General features: G+C 39.1%; 2 protein-coding genes across 2 annotated transcripts; both read left to right on the top strand.

Moving 5' to 3' along the window:
- The first annotated feature begins 689 nt into the window (after positions 1-689).
- On the top strand, positions 690-9,061 carry kcnk3b (potassium channel, subfamily K, member 3b). Its single transcript, XM_005946933.3, has 2 exons — positions 690-1,498; positions 2,670-9,061. Exons 1-2 carry the CDS (start codon positions 1,216-1,218, stop codon positions 3,557-3,559), a joined length of 1,173 nt encoding a protein of 390 aa, XP_005946995.1. The 5' UTR covers positions 690-1,215; the 3' UTR covers positions 3,560-9,061.
- Positions 9,062-9,209: 148 nt separating this feature from the next.
- On the top strand, positions 9,210-16,070 carry marc1 (mitochondrial amidoxime reducing component 1). The gene is made up of 7 exons (XM_005946934.3): positions 9,210-9,570; positions 12,616-12,786; positions 13,101-13,263; positions 13,355-13,498; positions 13,781-13,842; positions 14,066-14,137; positions 15,321-16,070. The coding sequence occupies exons 1-7, from the start codon at positions 9,320-9,322 to the stop codon at positions 15,445-15,447; spliced, it is 990 nt and encodes a 329-aa protein (XP_005946996.1). The 5' UTR covers positions 9,210-9,319; the 3' UTR covers positions 15,448-16,070.
- Positions 16,071-18,583: the final 2,513 nt, after the last annotated feature.

Raw genomic sequence — 18,583 nt, 5'->3', positions numbered from 1 at the left:
AAACATATGCAGCTGAAAGGACGCATTGTTGTGCATATGACAAAACATTCCAATTGATTTGAATGAAAAAATATTGGAGCAATACAGCACGAGGACTAAAAAGTCTCCATCAGGGTCTGACGCAATGATGATACAATCAGTGAAGATTAAATTCTGAAGAAAGCAGAAAAAGAAGAAAGAAGAAGAAAATAGGGGGAGAAGAAAAAAACATCATATACAACAATGACCGATTATAGTCATCCAAATTATCTGAAACACAAGAAACAGAAAAATGGGGGGGGGGCAGTTAAGTTGATATGAGCTACCTATATTAATAAGATACAACAAAACATAAACACACAGCTTTAAGCAAGTGTAAATGTCAAGATTTCAAAAGGAGCACAATATATTAAAACGTATAGGAGTTTTAGTAGCCTGTGGAGTTGCAACCCAGAATGTCTCTGGTGAAGAAGTTTTTCTAATCTGTCTCCACCTCTGATATGGATTGGTCCGACGTCCTTATAGTGAACCACCATTAGGTAAGTTAAGTTATAATAGGCGACTAGAAATCTTATGTCTGTCTTTGAACCTCTTCTTTACTCTCAAATAGTAATTCTAATTTTTTCCCCTGTGGATTTTTTTCTTATAATCTTAATTGATCTGAAGAATCCTGCAGCGCACCGTGAGGAGAATGCGCTTTTTTAAAATATTTGCACAGAACGGTTATCGTCAGGTTGCTAGACAACTTGGGAACCAGAAGAGCCGGTCTGTTTAAATAGCCACTAGGTAAATATTTACGTGTACGATCACATGGATATCAAGTTTAGTTTTGTTTTTTTTTTCTTCCATCTTTTTTTCGGCGCTACCGTTCTTCTTGGAAACTGGAGTAATGTGCTCGTTGTGGCCTCAACGACGGAGGCTGGCCGTGCTTTTGTATATTTAGTGCATAAACTCCTTGAAGATGAGCGCTTTTGCTTGGAGCTGCTACTCCAACAAGCCGCCTCTGACAGTCTGTGGGATTGCCCTGTGTTCCTTTCCTGCGCAATCTAAATATAAGTCGGTGACAAATAGTCCAAATACAGTAGCAACCCAACTGTGATGTGGGGGTGGTGCTGAGAGAACAGCTCCTTCTCCAAAGTCCCCCCTCTGTTGGATCCGGAGCCCGTCAGGAGAAGGTGGCAGAGAGCCTCAGCTCCCACCTGCGCTCGATTTTTCTCTCCCCCTCTCCTTATTATCATGAAGAGACAAAACGCCAGGACTCTCGCCCTCATCATGAGCATCCTCACCTACCTGGTGGTCGGAGCGGCCGTCTTCGAGACCCTGGAGTCGAAGCAGGAGAAAAGTCACAAGAGGAAGCTCGACGCCAGAAAGTACGAACTCATGCGCAAATATAACTTGACCAAAGAGAACTTCGAAGAGCTCGAGCACGTCGTTTTACAGCTCAATCCTCACAAAGCAGGGGTCCAGTGGAAATTTGCTGGGTCCTTTTACTTCGCCATCACTGTGATTACGACGATAGGTGAGCAACAGTTATTTAATCAATACATGTGATGTATTATTGCATTTCATTGAGAGATGTTCAGCACAGGGCCGGAGGAAAGATTTTTAGAGGTAGTGGAGTCACTGGAGCCCCCCTTATGTTAGTTTGTGTGTCTCATTTAAAACAACAGAAAGAACACTTATGACTTCCCACAATTCCTGGGGTCTCTTCTAACTATTTAGACAAAGAAAATCCTGTCTGTAGCACTATATTTAAAACATTTTTAAAGCTGAAGATTCTGTTTCCTAAAAGAGTGAAAAAAATAAATCTTCACTTGTTAGCACATTGTTGCTAGTTTTTATTTTAAAGGAGGAGGTTGTACCTTGATAGTATGATTAAAAAACCTATTTTCTTCTCATGCCTTATACAGTTTATTTGGAAACATTTTGGAAATGGATCAGACTTGACATATCCTATAATAACCCCCAAATTTTCATGTGTTTGCTGTGCCCATCAACGCTGAATTTTACTTTAATATTCTTGAACAAAATGAAGCTTTGCTTACAGCCTTTCATCCCTTCTGGGTAGGTAACATTATTCAAAAAAGCATCTTTTTGTGCAGCAGATCTTTATTCTTTCAGTTATATTTTCAGAGCGGCTGTAATTGGCTTACCAATCAGAAAAGTGATATTTATCTCAAATGTAATAGCTAAGACACACAGAGACATGGACACTGAATCGTTATTATGACTGTCTAAGTAAATCAGAATAATTGTATGCCATTGTGGCTTTCTTGGATGATTAAAGACAAAACAACACCAGGTGTAATTTAATTATTTATTATGGAATAAAAAGATCATTTAATGATGCCATATGAAGAAGAAAAGATATGGAGATGTCTATGGCTTTGGTTCTGGTTCACTTCAGCATAAGTTATATTTATAAATATTGCAATGTCTATGCTGTCAACAATCTGCGAGTTATAAATAAAGTAGAAGTAAGTTCACTACATTAATGCCAAGCTGAATCGTTTCCCTGGGCTTTCCCTTTTTCTCTTAGTGGGAGTGTGTGTTGGTTTCCTGTGGAATTAAATCAAGCAGCTGCCGTTCTTAGGCATTTATATTAGGTGAGGCCGTCTCTTGCTATGACTCACCACGGCAAAAGAATAGAGGCAAAGATGTCTAAAGATATGCAATATTCCCTGTCTCAGGTTATGGCCACGCGGCGCCGAGCACCGACTCAGGGAAAGTGTTCTGCATGTTCTACGCCCTCCTAGGGATCCCGCTGACCCTGGTCATGTTCCAGAGTCTGGGCGAGAGGATCAACACGTTTGTCAGATACCTGCTGCACCAAGCCAAGAAGTGCCTGGGAATGCGTCACACCGAGGTCTCCATGGCAAACATGGTGACGGTGGGCTTCTTCTCCTGCATGAGCACCCTGTGCGTGGGGGCTGTGGCATTCTCTCACTCGGAGGGATGGAGCTTTTTAAATGCCTTCTACTACTGCTTCATTACACTCACCACTATTGGCTTTGGAGACTACGTGGCTCTGCAGAAGAATGAGGCCCTGCAGAATGACCCTAAATATGTGGCTTTCTGCTTTGTTTACATCCTCACGGGCCTGACGGTGATTGGAGCGTTCCTAAACCTGGTGGTGCTTCGCTTCCTGACCATGAACACTGAGGATGAACGCAGGGACGCCAAGGAGAAGGCATTGCTCTCTGTCAGTAAGCCCAGAGGAGAGGTGGCTCATCTGTTACCAGTCTCAATATCAGCTTCCTCCACACCTGTAGCAGATAACACCACAAAGGCTAAAGATTTAAAAGGTGTCTACACTGAAGTGCTTCAATTCCAGACTATTTGCTCCTGCTTATGGTACAGGAGCGAGGAGAAGGAGCAGGACTCCATACCCAACATGATCCCTCAGGAGATGACATTCTCCGATGCCTACTTGCAGCAGAACAATGACTGTGCTCACTACATGGAGCCTGGCTCAACAGGCTGCGTTTGCAGTCCACGTCAGTGCACGAGCATAAGCCCAATATCAGGCCTACACATTTTCTCTCCATTCAGGATGTTTAAGAGACGCAGCTCCGTGTAGCCTTTTCAGCACAACAGATTTCATTACAGCATAATTTGTCTATAACTGCCAAGTGGGCAGCAGATACTTGGCAGTCCTCAGCAAAGACATGACTGCAAGTCGATGTTTGTGGTGCTACAATCCCAGTAATCCAGAAGCATAACGTGCAAAAAGGGAAAAAAAAGCACATAGAGTACTGTAAACACAAATATATATATTTGAGCAACATCACAGTGTTTTTAACTGAGGTGTTATTCGAGGGCATCCAGTATGCTTTGAGGAATCCTGTAGGTGTGTCGAAATTGATCTGGTTAGCTGCACATGAACAATACGTCTGCGCAGTGTGTAGGTAAGAGCAGAGGCTTCGGAGCGGTGGCACAGTGAAAGGGTGACATAAAAAAATGAATAAATGATTAAAACCTGTCAGTCAGCAGGTCTCAAAAGCTAAACTTTGTGTTTTTGGTAATAATCTCAGAGGTGCTGATTCAACTCAGGGGTTATTTCTTAATGTTGTAGCTGGTCGGTGTTTTCCTTTGATAGGCACGCATCATGATGATTTTCTGGACTTTTTCCACCATGGTGTTTGTGACTGGGCTCATTTCAGTTGCCTTATGTCGCCCTGAAACAAATCGTGATTGTCAAAGCTTCAGAAAAGCTGATACATACCAGAAATTTCATGTGACTCATGTGTAGCTGCCCCTGGTGTTAAGACTTCTAGGGCTCTTTGCCCAAAGTACAGGTGCATCACAGACACTACTAAATTACGTAACGTGACAAGTGGGTAGGTTAAAAAATAAATCACATCTCAAGCGCAGTTAAAAAATCCATTTGGAAATAAGTGCGGTGATCACAAGTAGACACTTATCAGCACTGAGCGAAACGCTCTCAACTGGATTAGTTGTGTAACACTGAAAGCACTATTTTAAAAATTACTTGTGGGAAGAAGCAAGAACTCCAACAGCCCCATCAAAAAGGAGCATTGCCAACTTTCTATATGTGCTTTATTCATGTCCCCGTGAACATTAAAATCAAAGCTCCTGTGTGTTTAGATCGAGACTTACACAGATAATTTTCCAAATACAGTAAACACCTGGTGACATTGCCAAGATACCTGCTAAGTGGCAGGAGTTTGTTAAAACGCTGATACCTTTTTACCCCCTAAAGCTCACTTATTAACAAGCATTCTGTTTCACTGACTTTTTTGTACAAACGAAAAAGTGTTAAATGTCAAGCTGTGAACAGCTTTTTAGTTCATGTGCCAAGCCAAGTAATCACCTCCCATTAAACCACAAGTTGTATTTTTTACACTGATTAAATAAAAGAATTGTTTTAATGTTTACATGTTTGAGCCACTGAGAAGTAATTTAGAATTAAGGGAATAGATCTAAGCCAAAAACCTAAGATCTAAGACAGATATGAAGCACACCTCTGGATCAAAAAGTAGAAGCAGGCTATTTGAGCAGCAGCTTGGAGTGGCAGGGGGTACAGTGGATAATAAGCTGGTTGCCAATCACAGACAATTATGTCACAATGGGCTGAGCCTGGGTGATTGATGGAAAAGGAAAAATCCACCCTCAGCTAGTATTTCCTGTGTTTCTGAACCCAGTTTGGTGCTTAGTGGTGTATTTTTCTGTGGGCGACATGATGCGATGTCACACTCAGTTTATTTCCAGCAGCTTCAATAGATGATTAACTTCTTAAGGTATTTCATTTATTTAAGAAAAAAAAGCACTAAAATCTTTTTTATTGATTTTTGGATGGATGCAGAAATTTATTGAAACATGCAAATGTAATATAGAAAACAGGGCAAAAACAGAGTCTCTCGCTCAGATTTTGCTAATGACCACATTGATTCTTTAAAACAGCCTGAACTCTCTAAAGCAGAATTCCTTCTCATTTCTTTATGTAGTCTTCAGGAATAGTTTTCCTGGCTTCTTGAGGAACATTCAAATTTCCTTTTGGGTTGTTGACTCCCTTTTGTTCTGTTCAGTGTCAAGATGATCCCACACTGCTTCAATAATGTTGGTGTCCGGGCTCTGGGGAGGCTGATCCTCAACTGATAGTGTTCCAGGTATGTTTTCGCTGCACTGGGATTGTGTTTGGGATCATTGTCATGCAGAAAAATGAAGCCGTTTCCAAGCAGACGCTTTCTAGATGGTATTATATGGTGGATCAAAATCTGATGATCTCTAAGTGATGAAATCTGTGTTCATATTTCCATCAATTTTAACAAGATCCCCAACGCCACTGGCTGAAATGTAGTACCAAACCATCAAAGAGTCTCCAACATCTTTCACAGATGGCTGTACGCACTCACAAGACCACGGCTTTCCTTGCTGCTTCCTTTCCTTAAAAATTACTTCTTGACAGTGTGCCATTTTTCATATATTCAACGAATGAAGTGGCAACTAATTATGTGTGTATTAAGTTATCTGCTATGTGTAGGTACAAGACTGGTTCATCCCTTGGGTTAGGTGCTGTTTTTGTTTGAATGATTCATATAGGTCAGTGTTGAGTGGCTTAACAAACAAAGAAAAACATTCCTCTGAAAATGGTTGAGTACAAGGACTGGACTGAAAAAGAGTGAAAAAGGACATAATAAGCCTGGAGAACTTAATCAAGACCATTAAGATTTCAAGAAAGTCCGGCTCCATGGAAGCAAAGACAAGGAAATGAGGGGTGGCTCAAGACTTTTGCACATACTGTAGCTAAAATTAATATTTATTTATTATTTAAATTGTGGTAGATTAATTTTCTGTTCATCAGCTAATAGATTAAGTAATAAATTATTGTAAATTTATACAAAAACACAAAAGCTGTCAGATCCTACCTGTTCTCTCTGGATTTTTGTAACATGTGTAAACTCTCCACCTGAGGCACAAACACATGAGTCATGATTTTATTCAGTGTTGCTCTGGAAACAAAGTGAACGTCACAAATTCTTGAGGATTTGGCTGTTTTGTTTTTTTCTTTAAACTTTTTTTTTTTTTTTTTGGCTTAAGAGGGAAATCCTGAACGCTATTTTATGCACGTCTGGGTCTGATCTGATCTGTGTTACTGGAACTGACCTTTTGTGGTGGATGGAAATAAATCAGTGCTGTCCACACATGATAAAGGAAGGAAAACAATGAATGTGACTTTTTGCCTCATAAAATAGCAGTCAGTTGTACATTTCGTGCAAGTACTGCATTAGTTTAAAGTAGTAGATCACGTTGCGTATAAAGCGCCTTGAGTCTATATAAATAACATTGAATTGAACTGAATTGAAAGTTGCAATGGCACAAAGGTTTCTGTTCTTCTTGCTGTTTTCCATGATGACAAAGGCTTAAATAGTACTTGAACAATCAAAGAGCACTTGAATTTTTTTATACATACCCTGCCAAGGATTGTATGTATAGTTGAGACTATTCATTTGTCCGACAATACAAATCCCTCTGATCATAAAACAGTACACAATACTGTACTGTTTTGTGCTATCATGGGGGGGAAAAAGAAAAAAACATCCATAGAAATACCGAAAATTTGAATATTTTATCCAATAAATGAATAATATTGAGTTTTAACTGTTGTTTTCCTGCTCACAAAATCACCATCTACAGGCCATATAAGCTGTAATCATGTGACTTATGATCTCCATGCTGCTTATCAACATGTGCTGTGTGAAAGAAAAAAAAAAAAGCCTGCTGAATGTATAGAAATGACTGTTTGGTCCAGATGGTTTCCCCCTGGGAATTCTGACTTCAGTCCAGTTCTGGACAACCTACAGCAGGTTAGTCACGAGCAAAAGTTTGGCAATGCATCATTATGTCATAGAAACACGTCACTTTGATGCTGCACTTTCAGTTTAGGGGAAGGTGCTGATGTTTGAGCTTTAAATATGCTACCAGAACACAACTCTTTTTTTTCTTTTTTTTCTTTTTAATTAAAAACTGATTTGGCTATTATAGACCAATGAGAGAAAGTCTTACTGTTTCCTTGGCAATATGTGTCACTGATATCTGAAGTCTTAAATCACCATTTTCATTAAAGGAATACAGTTTCAAAAATGTAATAATTTGCAATTGTGCAATAAAATAAAGGTATGTGTAAAAGTTGGGGGTTTTGGACTATCTTGTTTAAGGTCAAATATTGTTTTTATATATTATAAATATATAGTATTCTTCAGGAGTGTTGATTCGTCACTCTTTTTTAAAAATATTTCCAAGGATCTGGACTTTCTTGTACGTTTGGTCTTGAGGAACAGTCATCTAGTCTTTCTGAAGGTCTTTCAAAGTTTTGGCTGCTTTTTCACTTTCCAGTCCAGTCCTTGTACCTGACATATCTCAACAAACTTTTGGTTCTGCTCACTGAAACCTCATCAGCAATGGTCTCAGGTGCCAACAGGTCTTATGGGGTGATGAATCCAAATTTGATATTTTTTTCCCAAGTGGATACAGAGGAGATCAGTTGGTGACATCATCTGGCCACCATCTCATAATAGTTTCAAATTTAAGTATGAAAATGACCCCAAACAGGATGCCAGTGCAGTGAAGGTATACCTGGATATTATTGAAGTGGAGCTTTGCCGTCCTTCAAGAAGCCTGGAGAATGATTCCTGAAGTCTACTTAAAGAAAGCTTGTCCAAGAGAGTTCAGAAGAATAAGAATACTATACTGTATTTCCACATGTGTTTGCATCTTTTAACAAACTACATCTATTTCCCATTTTTCTGAAAAAACAAGAAAAAAAGAAAGAAATTAGAGGTGGCTCAAGACATTTGCGCAGTTCCACATTATGATATCAACTCTGTGAAAAGCTGAAAACTTTCTTCTGTTTTTCGTGAACCCTCAGATTTATTTTGAGCCTGTTGTTATATTTTTGTGTTGAAAACCACTGGTCTGAGTGATTTTAAGTGAAAGCGGCGCTCTAATTTTCCAAAATAAAGCATCATTAAAGTGGATTAGAGGCCCAGTAACAGGAAGCAGCCTCATTTTAGGCTTTATAAAAATAAAGATTTCTTTATGCACCTAGAATGAAATTGATACATCAAAGTGTGCTCAGGGCAATTAGGACCGCATCTCGTTATCAAGATTTGCCTGCCATTGCAACATCAAACCATCTTGCAAAGCCTGGCTTGGTGCCTGTGAATCTGCCCTCAGCCATCAGACATGAAGCACAAAAAAGCAACAGAAGGACTATCCATTCGACAAATCCCTGTATTGACCCCCCACGGCTGAAGCATCTGCTGTTTTCTACTTTGGCTATAGACCTGAGTATCTATGTCAAAGACAAAAATAGTTTCACTGAGAAGGTCAGCTATGACCTTACATCACTTGGTTTCTTCTCTGTTTCTGGGGGAAAAAATCTGAGCAGGTTAAAACTGAAGGTTTGCCTCTCATTGTTGCTGCCAATTAAACAGATGGACTAAAGTGTCCTTGGTGTTTATGTGATTTCAAACAAAATTTTATCTTCTACATTTTCCAACACAAGGTTGATTTGACAGATTGGAGATAATTAATTACTCACTGGCATCTTAAAGTTACAGGTTATGGAGAAAGAAAGAAATGTGATGCATGATGTTTGAAAATTTTCAGAGGTGAGAGAGCTTTTATTGGTGGTGAAGCAAAATAAACAAGAAGTCCTCGTTGCTCAGTCACTCACAGCAGCTGAAGTGCATCACGTTAATAAAACGGTCTCCCTGCAGCGTGCTGCTGCTGACCCAGGGTCTCTGAACGTCGCACGCAGAGGCCGCTGTCACTTTAACAAAAGTTCAGAGTCCGAAAAATTCTTCGAGGCTTCAAAATGGATCTGAGGAAGCTGGCTGCGGACGCAGTGTCCCAGAATAAGAAAGCCGCTCTCCTGATCGGCGGAGCCGGAGTTGCAATTCTGGGACTCGGTCTTGGATATAAATACCTGCGAAAGCCAGAAAAAGCTGTTCGTGTGGGCGTAGTGTCGCAGCTCCTCATTCACCCTCTCAAGTCTGGCAAAGCGGTGCCTTTGGCGCTTGCAGAGTGCCAGAAAATGGGGCTGAAGTTCGGAGAGCTGCAGGATCGGTGAGTATTGCAATCAATAAATAAATTTAAAAAAAAAAAGTATTTATTGTTAATTAGTTCCACCGTTTAATTAAATAAAATATATTTACCGCTGTAACCATTCTTCGTTACCTCGCCATTAAATCTTACTGCAGGGCAGCGACGTCTCCTACTTGTCTTCTTATGGAGACATGAGGTCTTTCAATTCATGAAATCACAACAAGTCAGTGAATTTTCAACCACTTTGTTTTAAAAAAAAAAAAAAAATTCTGTAGGAACTTTCTGATATTCCCATGGACCCTCCCCTAAAAAATCCTGGAGACACCCCTGCACGGAAGCCCCCAGATTATTTTTCAGTTAATGTTTTATGAACAATTGACGAATAATAAAGTTTATATAGGGAATAAGTTTTTGTGTAAAAAAAAAACAAAAACAAAACAAAAAACAAAACGGCATTTAAATTAACAAAAGCATAGTACAAAACGTTTATATAGTTAATGATAAGCTACTGTGTAAATATTAATTAATTTATTATGTTTTATTTTGGTTTGTGTGGGTGTGTTTGTGTCAACATGGATATCAAACCAGATTCTAACAGAGCATTTTTTACTCGGGTAAAGAATATGGGAGACAATTAAACAAAATCACACTGCCATGGTTAAAACATTTCACACATTACCATACTTCTTACCTCTGTTCCTTATGGTTTTAAGTGTACCATAAATAACCATCATGCCTATGCAGTGTTACTGTATCAACAGCAAGTCCATGTCTCTGTGGGAACCTGGAATACAGACGTTTGTCTAATCCAGTGGTTCCCAAACTTTTTTTTGCTGGGCCCCCCTTTGTTTTATAAGAAAAAATGTTCGCGCCCCCCCCTCCCGCGTGCACGCGCGCGCGCACACACACATCCTCTAACCACACACACCCATATTTTGCTCCATTGCGGTTTATTTCACACCTCAAACATTTAGTAAACAATTAAGCAAATACAAGTAATCTGCAATAAATTACAGGTAGTAATAAAATAAACTACTAACTCTTTTACGCTGCGTCCGCACCTACACGGGTATTTGTGAACACGCAGCTGTTTCGTCCACACGTAAACGGCGTTTCGAATCACCGAAAACGGAGAGTTCGTCATGCAACGTCAAAGGTATGCGCCTTTTTTCACGTCACGCTGTGCGCCACGTTATTGTTTACATGAGATGAATTGCAGAATGGCAGATAGTCAGATTAACAGTATTTTGTCTCTATCTGCAGGTTTTACACGCAGTTACTGTTCCTCCATTTACAAAGACAGAGGCATCACGGTGTCATTATTTTACATGTAGTTGTTTTTTTTTTCCTGTGTAATAATATTCAACATTGCTATCAATACATTTTTCAAAAAGTGCCTCTCTGTGCAAAATGGGCTTAAAAACATAAACAGCTGTGGGATACTGTTTGTCCGTGATTTGAACCCAGGGGACAAATCGTGGCAGGATCAGCCTGATGTTATTTGTATCCCACTGTAACTTTACTGTATAAAGTATAGTATAGTATGTATATCTCCAAAATGTCAGGAGTAGTTAGTCATTACAAGAAGTGTTTGTGAACTAAAAATCACGAATGTGGGATACTGTTTGTCTCTGCAGGGGAGACCTACCTCGGCACTTGTGCAGATGAAGCCAAAGGGAAGATATGCTTCACCATATTTTCTAGTCTTTGGCTTAGAATGAAGTTTGTTTGGAAACATATTCAGCGATGCTTCATCTCCTGCTTTGCGTTTCTGTAGACACCTGTGCTAGCAGTGTCCAAGCATTTAGTTGTCCCCCCGCCATGGCTCTGCTCCCCACACTTTGGGAAGGTCTGGTCTAATCCATCAGGAGAAATCGGTCAGATTTGGCTTAAAACGGCTTCAGTGTACAAAAAGCCAATAAATATAAATGATTATTAGTCATAATATCAGAGTTCAAGGGGGACCCTTGCATCACCAGAAAAGGTGCCTATGCTGCCGCCACACTTGTCCAGATTCCTGCAGAGACAGGCAGGAAGGGTTGGTGCTGTCACCCCGCAGCAAGAAGGTTCCTGGTTAAATTCCCAACTGGGATCTTTCTGCATGAGTTTACTGCAGGTTTTCCAGCTTCCTGTCACAGAGAAAAGACGTGCATTTGAGGTTAACTGGTGTTTCAAAATTGGTCACAGATATGGGGTGTATAAATATTTTAAGTGTGGGATAAAACTTGCACTTGTACAAAGGTGCTACGTGAAGGCAAATACATCAGATTTGCACCTGCAAAGTAAAAAGTAAATATATTTAGTCTGAGCTAACAAAGATTAAAGGGGACGGTCATAAGATTATAAAAGCGCCTGAGCTGAGTACAGAGAACACATGTACGAGTCCCACACACACAAGGTTTCCCAGCACTGCTTCTTCAAATGCACAAACTAGTTTTCAAAAAGCAAATGTTTTTGTACCCTAAGTGTTGTTTAATGTTGAATTAATACTGATAAATATAAATGGTGGGTAAGAGGATTTTTTTTAATGTAACAGTGAGGACAGTGTTTAACAGTTGTAATGATTATACATGGTTATATAATATTTATTATATTTATAATATAATAAATATTTTTAACTTCAAAAAATGCTCTCTCCCTCCTCGCTGACACATTAAGGATGTCATGCTATTTATACATTCAAAACAGAGCTGTAGTTCAAAATTTGGGTATAGATATTTATTATAAGGGAACTTTTATTATGAAAGGATATCCTATTTTCTAACTCTTTAAATACATGTGTTGACAGTGCTACCTTGCATGAGCCTTTCTGGATGACACCCAGAACAATTTTCAACCAGGGGATATTAATAAATTATGACGTAAATCTGGGATTTCTGTATGACTCAGTTTAGCCATGGCAACCTGTGATGTCATTGATTCCCATCTTGTTATCCGTTTTTCGCTATTCCTTTAATATTGTCTTGAGTTTGTGTGGGTTTCTTGCCAGATGATGGAATTAAATTGGGATGCCAAATAATGCAGATGGGTGAGGGAAATCCAGCTTTCTATTTGTTTTGTTTGCAGACACTGGATGGTGGTGACAGAGGACGGTCACATGGTGACAGGCAGACAGGAGCCACGTCTGGTTTTGGTGTCTCTGACCTGTGAGGGAGGACAGGTTTGCTTAAACGGCCCAAACATGGAGGAACTCAAGTTCCCCATCAAACAGCCCGACAACCCCGTCCTCGACTGCAGGTTCTACGTCTGCTTTTAATTTATACTGCTCGGTCTTCTTTTGGTGGATAATTCAGTTTCTTACTGTATCTTATATAGTAAAGTTATGAAGTGAATGCATTTTGAATGTAAAGTTTAGTTTGACGTGGATGCAAACTGAACCTGGACCAGTCAGTGAATTAATACAGTCATAAAGTGATAATTCTGCCTTTCAGAGTCTGAATCTTTTGATAAATTGGCCAAATAATCAGTGGCGTTTTTTCTAACCTCTAGTTTGAGATTTACATAAATGCTTCTTCTGTGTTTTTGTGTTTATTTACTTTTTTGTCCTGTAGAGTGTTTGGCGTTGACATTCAGGGCCGGGATTGTGGTGACAAAGTGTCTCACTGGCTTACTCATTACCTTAAGGCAGAGAAAACCTATCGCCTGGTGCACTTTGAACCTTGCATGAGGCCTAGAAAACCAGCTGAGAAAGAGGCTGTTTACCAACAATTTGAGGTACTACATGCTTTGTAGTTTATTTTAATGCTTAAATTTGATGCATCTTTCAAGCCAAAATGCCCTGATCCTGTTGTGATGTGTTATCCAGGAGGTGGCCTACCCAGATTTTGGACCTGTGATGCTGCTGTCAGAGGCTTCTGTTAAGGATCTCAGCAGCAAGTTAGAGAAGGGAGTCACGGTTGAGCGCTTCCGCCCCAACATTGTGATAAGTGACTGTAAACCATTCGATGAGGTGCGTTGTTCAGCCTTTGCCTAAAAAAACTAATGCCCGTACCTCCTGATATTCTTGTCTACAAAGAAAAGCAAAAACTAGTTTATAGCCAGTTAAGGTCTTAAAAATATTAGCTCTCATGTCTGTCTGCACTACTGGTGATTAGCTTTTGTTTTATTTTTCCTGGCTGAAAAGACGATCATTTGGTCCTTTTACTTGTGACTAATAACTCACCCTTTTCGGTGTGAACAGCGTGGACTAAATTTGTCTCCAACTCCAAAACCAACTGCTTTGCTTTTTCAGGATTCGTGGGAAGAGCTCCAGATTGGCAGTGTGCGACTGCAGCGTGTAATGGCATGTGGAAGGTAACACTGTGGATGCTACGCACACATTTTAATCACACACAGAAGCAGTGCATTTATCAACAAGAGCAAATCCAAAGAGTCATTGCTGGTCTGTGCAGTTTGATTTTTAGAAATAAGCAATTGTCAGGCAAAGTGAATGTGTATGTTTTTAAGTTTAAAATGATTTAGGGGTTAAATGGATGCAAACGTACCTGTAAGTTTGTTTTGCTTTGTTTTTTACCAGGTGTCTTTTCACCACAGTCGATCCAGAGACTGGTGTAATCAGCAGAAAAGAGCCTCTGGAAACACTGAAAAAGTAACATTTTACATTATTATTATTATTATTATTATTATTATTATTATTATTATTATTATTATTATTATTATTATTAGGAAAGGGTTTTTTAAAAAATATTTTTGAATGTTTTTTTTGAGTAATGTTGTATTTCTATGTACAAACAGTGGCCACTTTGTTAGGTACACCTGTTCTTCTGCTCGTTAACGCAACTCTCTGATCAGCCAGTTGCATGACATTTAGGCATGTAGACATGACCAAGATAGCCTGCTGACATTCAAACTGGGCTTCACAGTTCAGTTCAATTTTATTTATTGAGTGCCAAATCACAATAATAGTCAAGGCACTATTGTAAGGTAAAGACCCTACAATAATACAAAGAAAAGAGAAAACCCAACAATCATATGAGCAAGTGGTTTAGCGACAGTCAGGGAAAAAATCTCCCTTTTAACAGGAAGAAGCCTCCAGCAGAATCAGGCTCAGGGAGGGGCGGGCATCCGGGAAGAAAGAGGACTTTGAATGTGGCAAAGTTTTTAGTACCAAACAGGCTAAACTGAGTATTTTGGAAACTGTTGATCTACTGGGGTAGGGTTTAGAGTATGGTCCAAAACCAAGAAAGCATCAGGTGACAAAAGAAAAGCCTTGGTGATACCAGAGGTCAGAGGAAGGGGGAGAAAGGAAGGCAGCAGTAGCCACAATACTCACTCGTTGCAACCAAGGTATGCAGAAGAGCATCTCTGAACGCACACACGTCAAACCATGAAGCAGATGGCCTACAGCAGGCACACCAGGTGCCAGTCCTGTCAGCCAAAAATAGAAAACTGAGGCTACAATTCCCATGGCCTCACCAAAATTAGACAAAAAGACTGGAAAGACTTCTGGTCTGATGAGCCCTGATTTCTGCTGTGATGTTCATATTATAGGGTCAGAAATTGATGTCGAAATCTGCAGAAAATGTGTGTTGCCATCATGTCAATATGGATCAAAATCTCAGAGAAATGTTGTTGAATCTCTGCGGCAAAAAATTACGTTTGTTTTGAAAGGACAATTATCTCCAATCTGGCACTAGCAAGGTGTACCTAATAATAAAGTTGCCAGTGAGTCTGTTTTAACCTCACAGTGGGCTTTTTTTTTTTTTTTTTTTTGGTCTTTTTTTTTTTTTTTTTTTCTGTCTGTCACATCTAAAATGTCTTTGAACTCCCAGCTATCGCCTGTGCAAACCATCTGAGAAGCACATCTATAAAACTTCTCCACTGTTTGGACAGCTGCACAACGTGAAGAAGACGGGCATCTTTCAGGTTGGCGATGTGGTTTACAAGATCACCCGCTGATAGAAGGCGTCAGGAGAGAGGGGCCAAACCTGAAGTCAAAACACTCAGAAGTCACAAGTCGTCTTTGATATCAGACTGAAGAAAGCACTTAAATTCATGTAGTGTAAGCAAATAGGAGAATAGAAATGGACAGAAATTAACTGCTTTGAAATAACATTTTAAAAAGTAGCACAGCATTAGTATTAATCATTCAGTTTGCCACCCCGGCCTTTTTTCCTTTTTCTGTTTTTTTGGTCTCAATTTTTGATGATTTGACCGCCTCTTAATCAGCTAATAGAACCTGATTTGAAAATATTGCTAACATCTGCTCAATATTCCAGCTGGTTATTAAAACCTGAAATTACATGCTGCTATTGAAGAAATAAATAAAATTGCCTTAAGTCTTTGTACTAAAGTGCTTCCTGGAATGAACACGGCAGAGACGTACTGCTGGGTTTGATCACTTCTAGTGTTAAACTTTGCAAAACTATTTGTAAATCATCCATCTCACTGCTCATTACTTTTTAATGGCATATTTTGAAAGGAGCATCCTTTTTTACACTCTACATCTGCCGTTTTTCACTGTCGTGTCTTCTTATTTTGTGTTTTAAAAAGGGCAAGCTTAATTGCGCATGTATATTTAATAGATACTAAAAGTTCTTAGTGTGATTCCTAGAAAATGGCAAGGCTGCTTTTGTATACTTTTACATGATCTAAACATTTAAAGATGATAATCACTACTTTGAAAATTAGAAAATAAAAGAAATCTTGCCTTTTCTGTATCATCTCTCTGGGTAAATATTTAGTTATGGACTCAAAACTTTTATTTAAAAATAACTCTATTTTAATGTCATTAGTGGCAGTGATGTAAAATGTAGACCTTTCCTATAAACAAGAGCTGGGCACATCGGTCCAAATCCAATCAAGCAATAGTATCGATACCAATGCTGGAGGTTTTGGATTGATACTAGCACGATAGGATCGATACTTTGTTTCTATCCTGTAAGTTTGGTATGTAGCCCACTGTGTTGTGGTAATTGGGGGTTTGTTTTTTTGCCGGTAAGGGGTTATGAAAAAAAGTTGTGGAAAAGAAATTTGAAAAGTAAAACTGTCAGTGATTTAGTGGTCATTAAAATGTGTTCAGAATTTGCAAATTGCTGATTCATCTCATGACACACTACTATCCTACATAAGCCAGCTTCATAGGTTAACAGTATTGGTAATGAAAAATTGGCGCTCTATTTACTTGGTATCAGATCCATACCAAAATTTGCACAGCAGATTTTTGCAACGTTTTTGTTTAAACTACTATAACTATTAAATTATTTACACAATTTAAAAAAACAAAAACAAAACAAACTCAGTCGACCAGTTCAGATGTCTCCTTTACATGATATAAAATTGCTGAGTAACTACCAACCGAAGAAGCATATTTCATACATGAGAGGATAATTGCTATGAAGCCAAGATTACCCATCAAACAATGCATGAAAGACAAACCCACCAAGTGAGGGCTAAAAACTTTTGAACACCATAGACTTCAAACTGTACACGGGGAAATCAAAGGGCTTTCTTTTGATTTGGTTACATCAATGGTGAATGAAGACTGTCTGCGATGGGGTTGCATTATCTACTGTCACAGCTTCCACACCCGCCCAGCCTTCTTCTAAACACCTGAAAAAGCAGGGATTTAGGGCTTGTGGAACATCCAAGAAAGATCACCAAGAGACTTGATTTGGTACATCAGGGACCTTTAAGTTGTAAATTCAATTGACGTTCAGGAAGTCTCCCTCTGTGCCACCGTCAGCCCTGTGTACAATGAGGACACGCTTACACTGGCAGGAAAATGAAGATGGCCATCTTGAGATGGTCTCCATAACCTTAACCCAGACATGTGTGACTGAGTACAATAAAAACATAGTAGGCGTGGCCTCATTTGACCAGCTACTGGGAACACATTCAGTCCATTGCAAAGGCCGAAGTTGTAATGTAACAGTTTTCCAGCATCTTCTGGAGAGTGCATTGACAGCTTCATCCTTCACAAAGATTTATTAATCCATTATCTACTTGCAGCATACAGTAACGCAAAACAAGTAGTAGTCCTGAATAAAGCACATACATACAGCAGATTTTATGACACTTTTACAACAAAAAAAAAGTTCCAGATGGCCTCCTTAACATTATAACATTATATTATCTATTTCAGACCAGCAGGTGACAAATTTGGGCCTCTTTAACCCCACACGTTGTAGTCCCACGAGTATAAACAGTCTTAGCATTTGATGCTTTACTGGCTGAAGTTTTTGACCCAGTTTTAGTTGCTAATGGTGGCCAGTAGAGAGCAATATGACTTAACTTAACCATGAAGAGTCTGCAGAGTAAAATGATATGCCTGTAATTCCATAAACCATCAATTAAATTGCAGAAAAACGATACAAAGTGTTGCATAAAAAACCCAACATAATGCAGGAAATGAAGTGTCTGACGTTCATAATTTTCCGAAGGAGGACCCCTCCACCCCCAGACCCCTGTTTAATGACAAATCCAATCTGATGGTGTGTCTTGATATATATATAAAAATAATAATGAATTAATAAGGATCACTAAGGCTAGTGAGTCATCCTTGGGGATGAACAGGACAAAAATCATGGCATCTATGCAGTAGATATTTTTAGTCTGCACACAAAATCACCCAACAGACTGCTCTCCCTTATGGCTTTTATAAGATCTTTTTTTTTTTAAATTATTATTAAAGATTTGTGAGACTTATTCAGTAAAGCGAAGATGTCTTCCTGCCTTGTGACTACACGTCCACAGGTTGCAAAAGAAACCCGGGCTTTGGTTATTTACTATTGCAGTTCCACCACTTTTCAATGCACTGATGACATTTTTAGCTGTTTAAATAGATTCAGAAATAACTAAAAGGCACTACAGGATGTTAGCACCCATTTCATGGACACAGGCTAAAGAATTAAGAGGCAAAACTGTTTTATTTAAATAAATTCACGGTAGGTTATTAAATAAATTTCACCTCATTTGCCTAATACGCTAAATGTTGTTTGTGTTTTTTGCTGTACTTTATTTAGGATCGGGCAGCTCGTTGCATGTAAGCCTCACTGTAAGGAATTCAAGCAAATAGACAAAACACTGAAACCTG

The sequence above is a fragment of the Haplochromis burtoni genome, unplaced genomic scaffold (genome assembly GCF_018398535.1).
Source record: "Haplochromis burtoni strain Fernald_Lab_line unplaced genomic scaffold, NCSU_Asbu1 Contig_393, whole genome shotgun sequence".
In the NCBI taxonomy this organism is placed as follows: domain Eukaryota; kingdom Metazoa; phylum Chordata; class Actinopteri; order Cichliformes; family Cichlidae; genus Haplochromis; species Haplochromis burtoni.
This window is presented reverse-complemented; position numbering and strand designations above follow the sequence as displayed.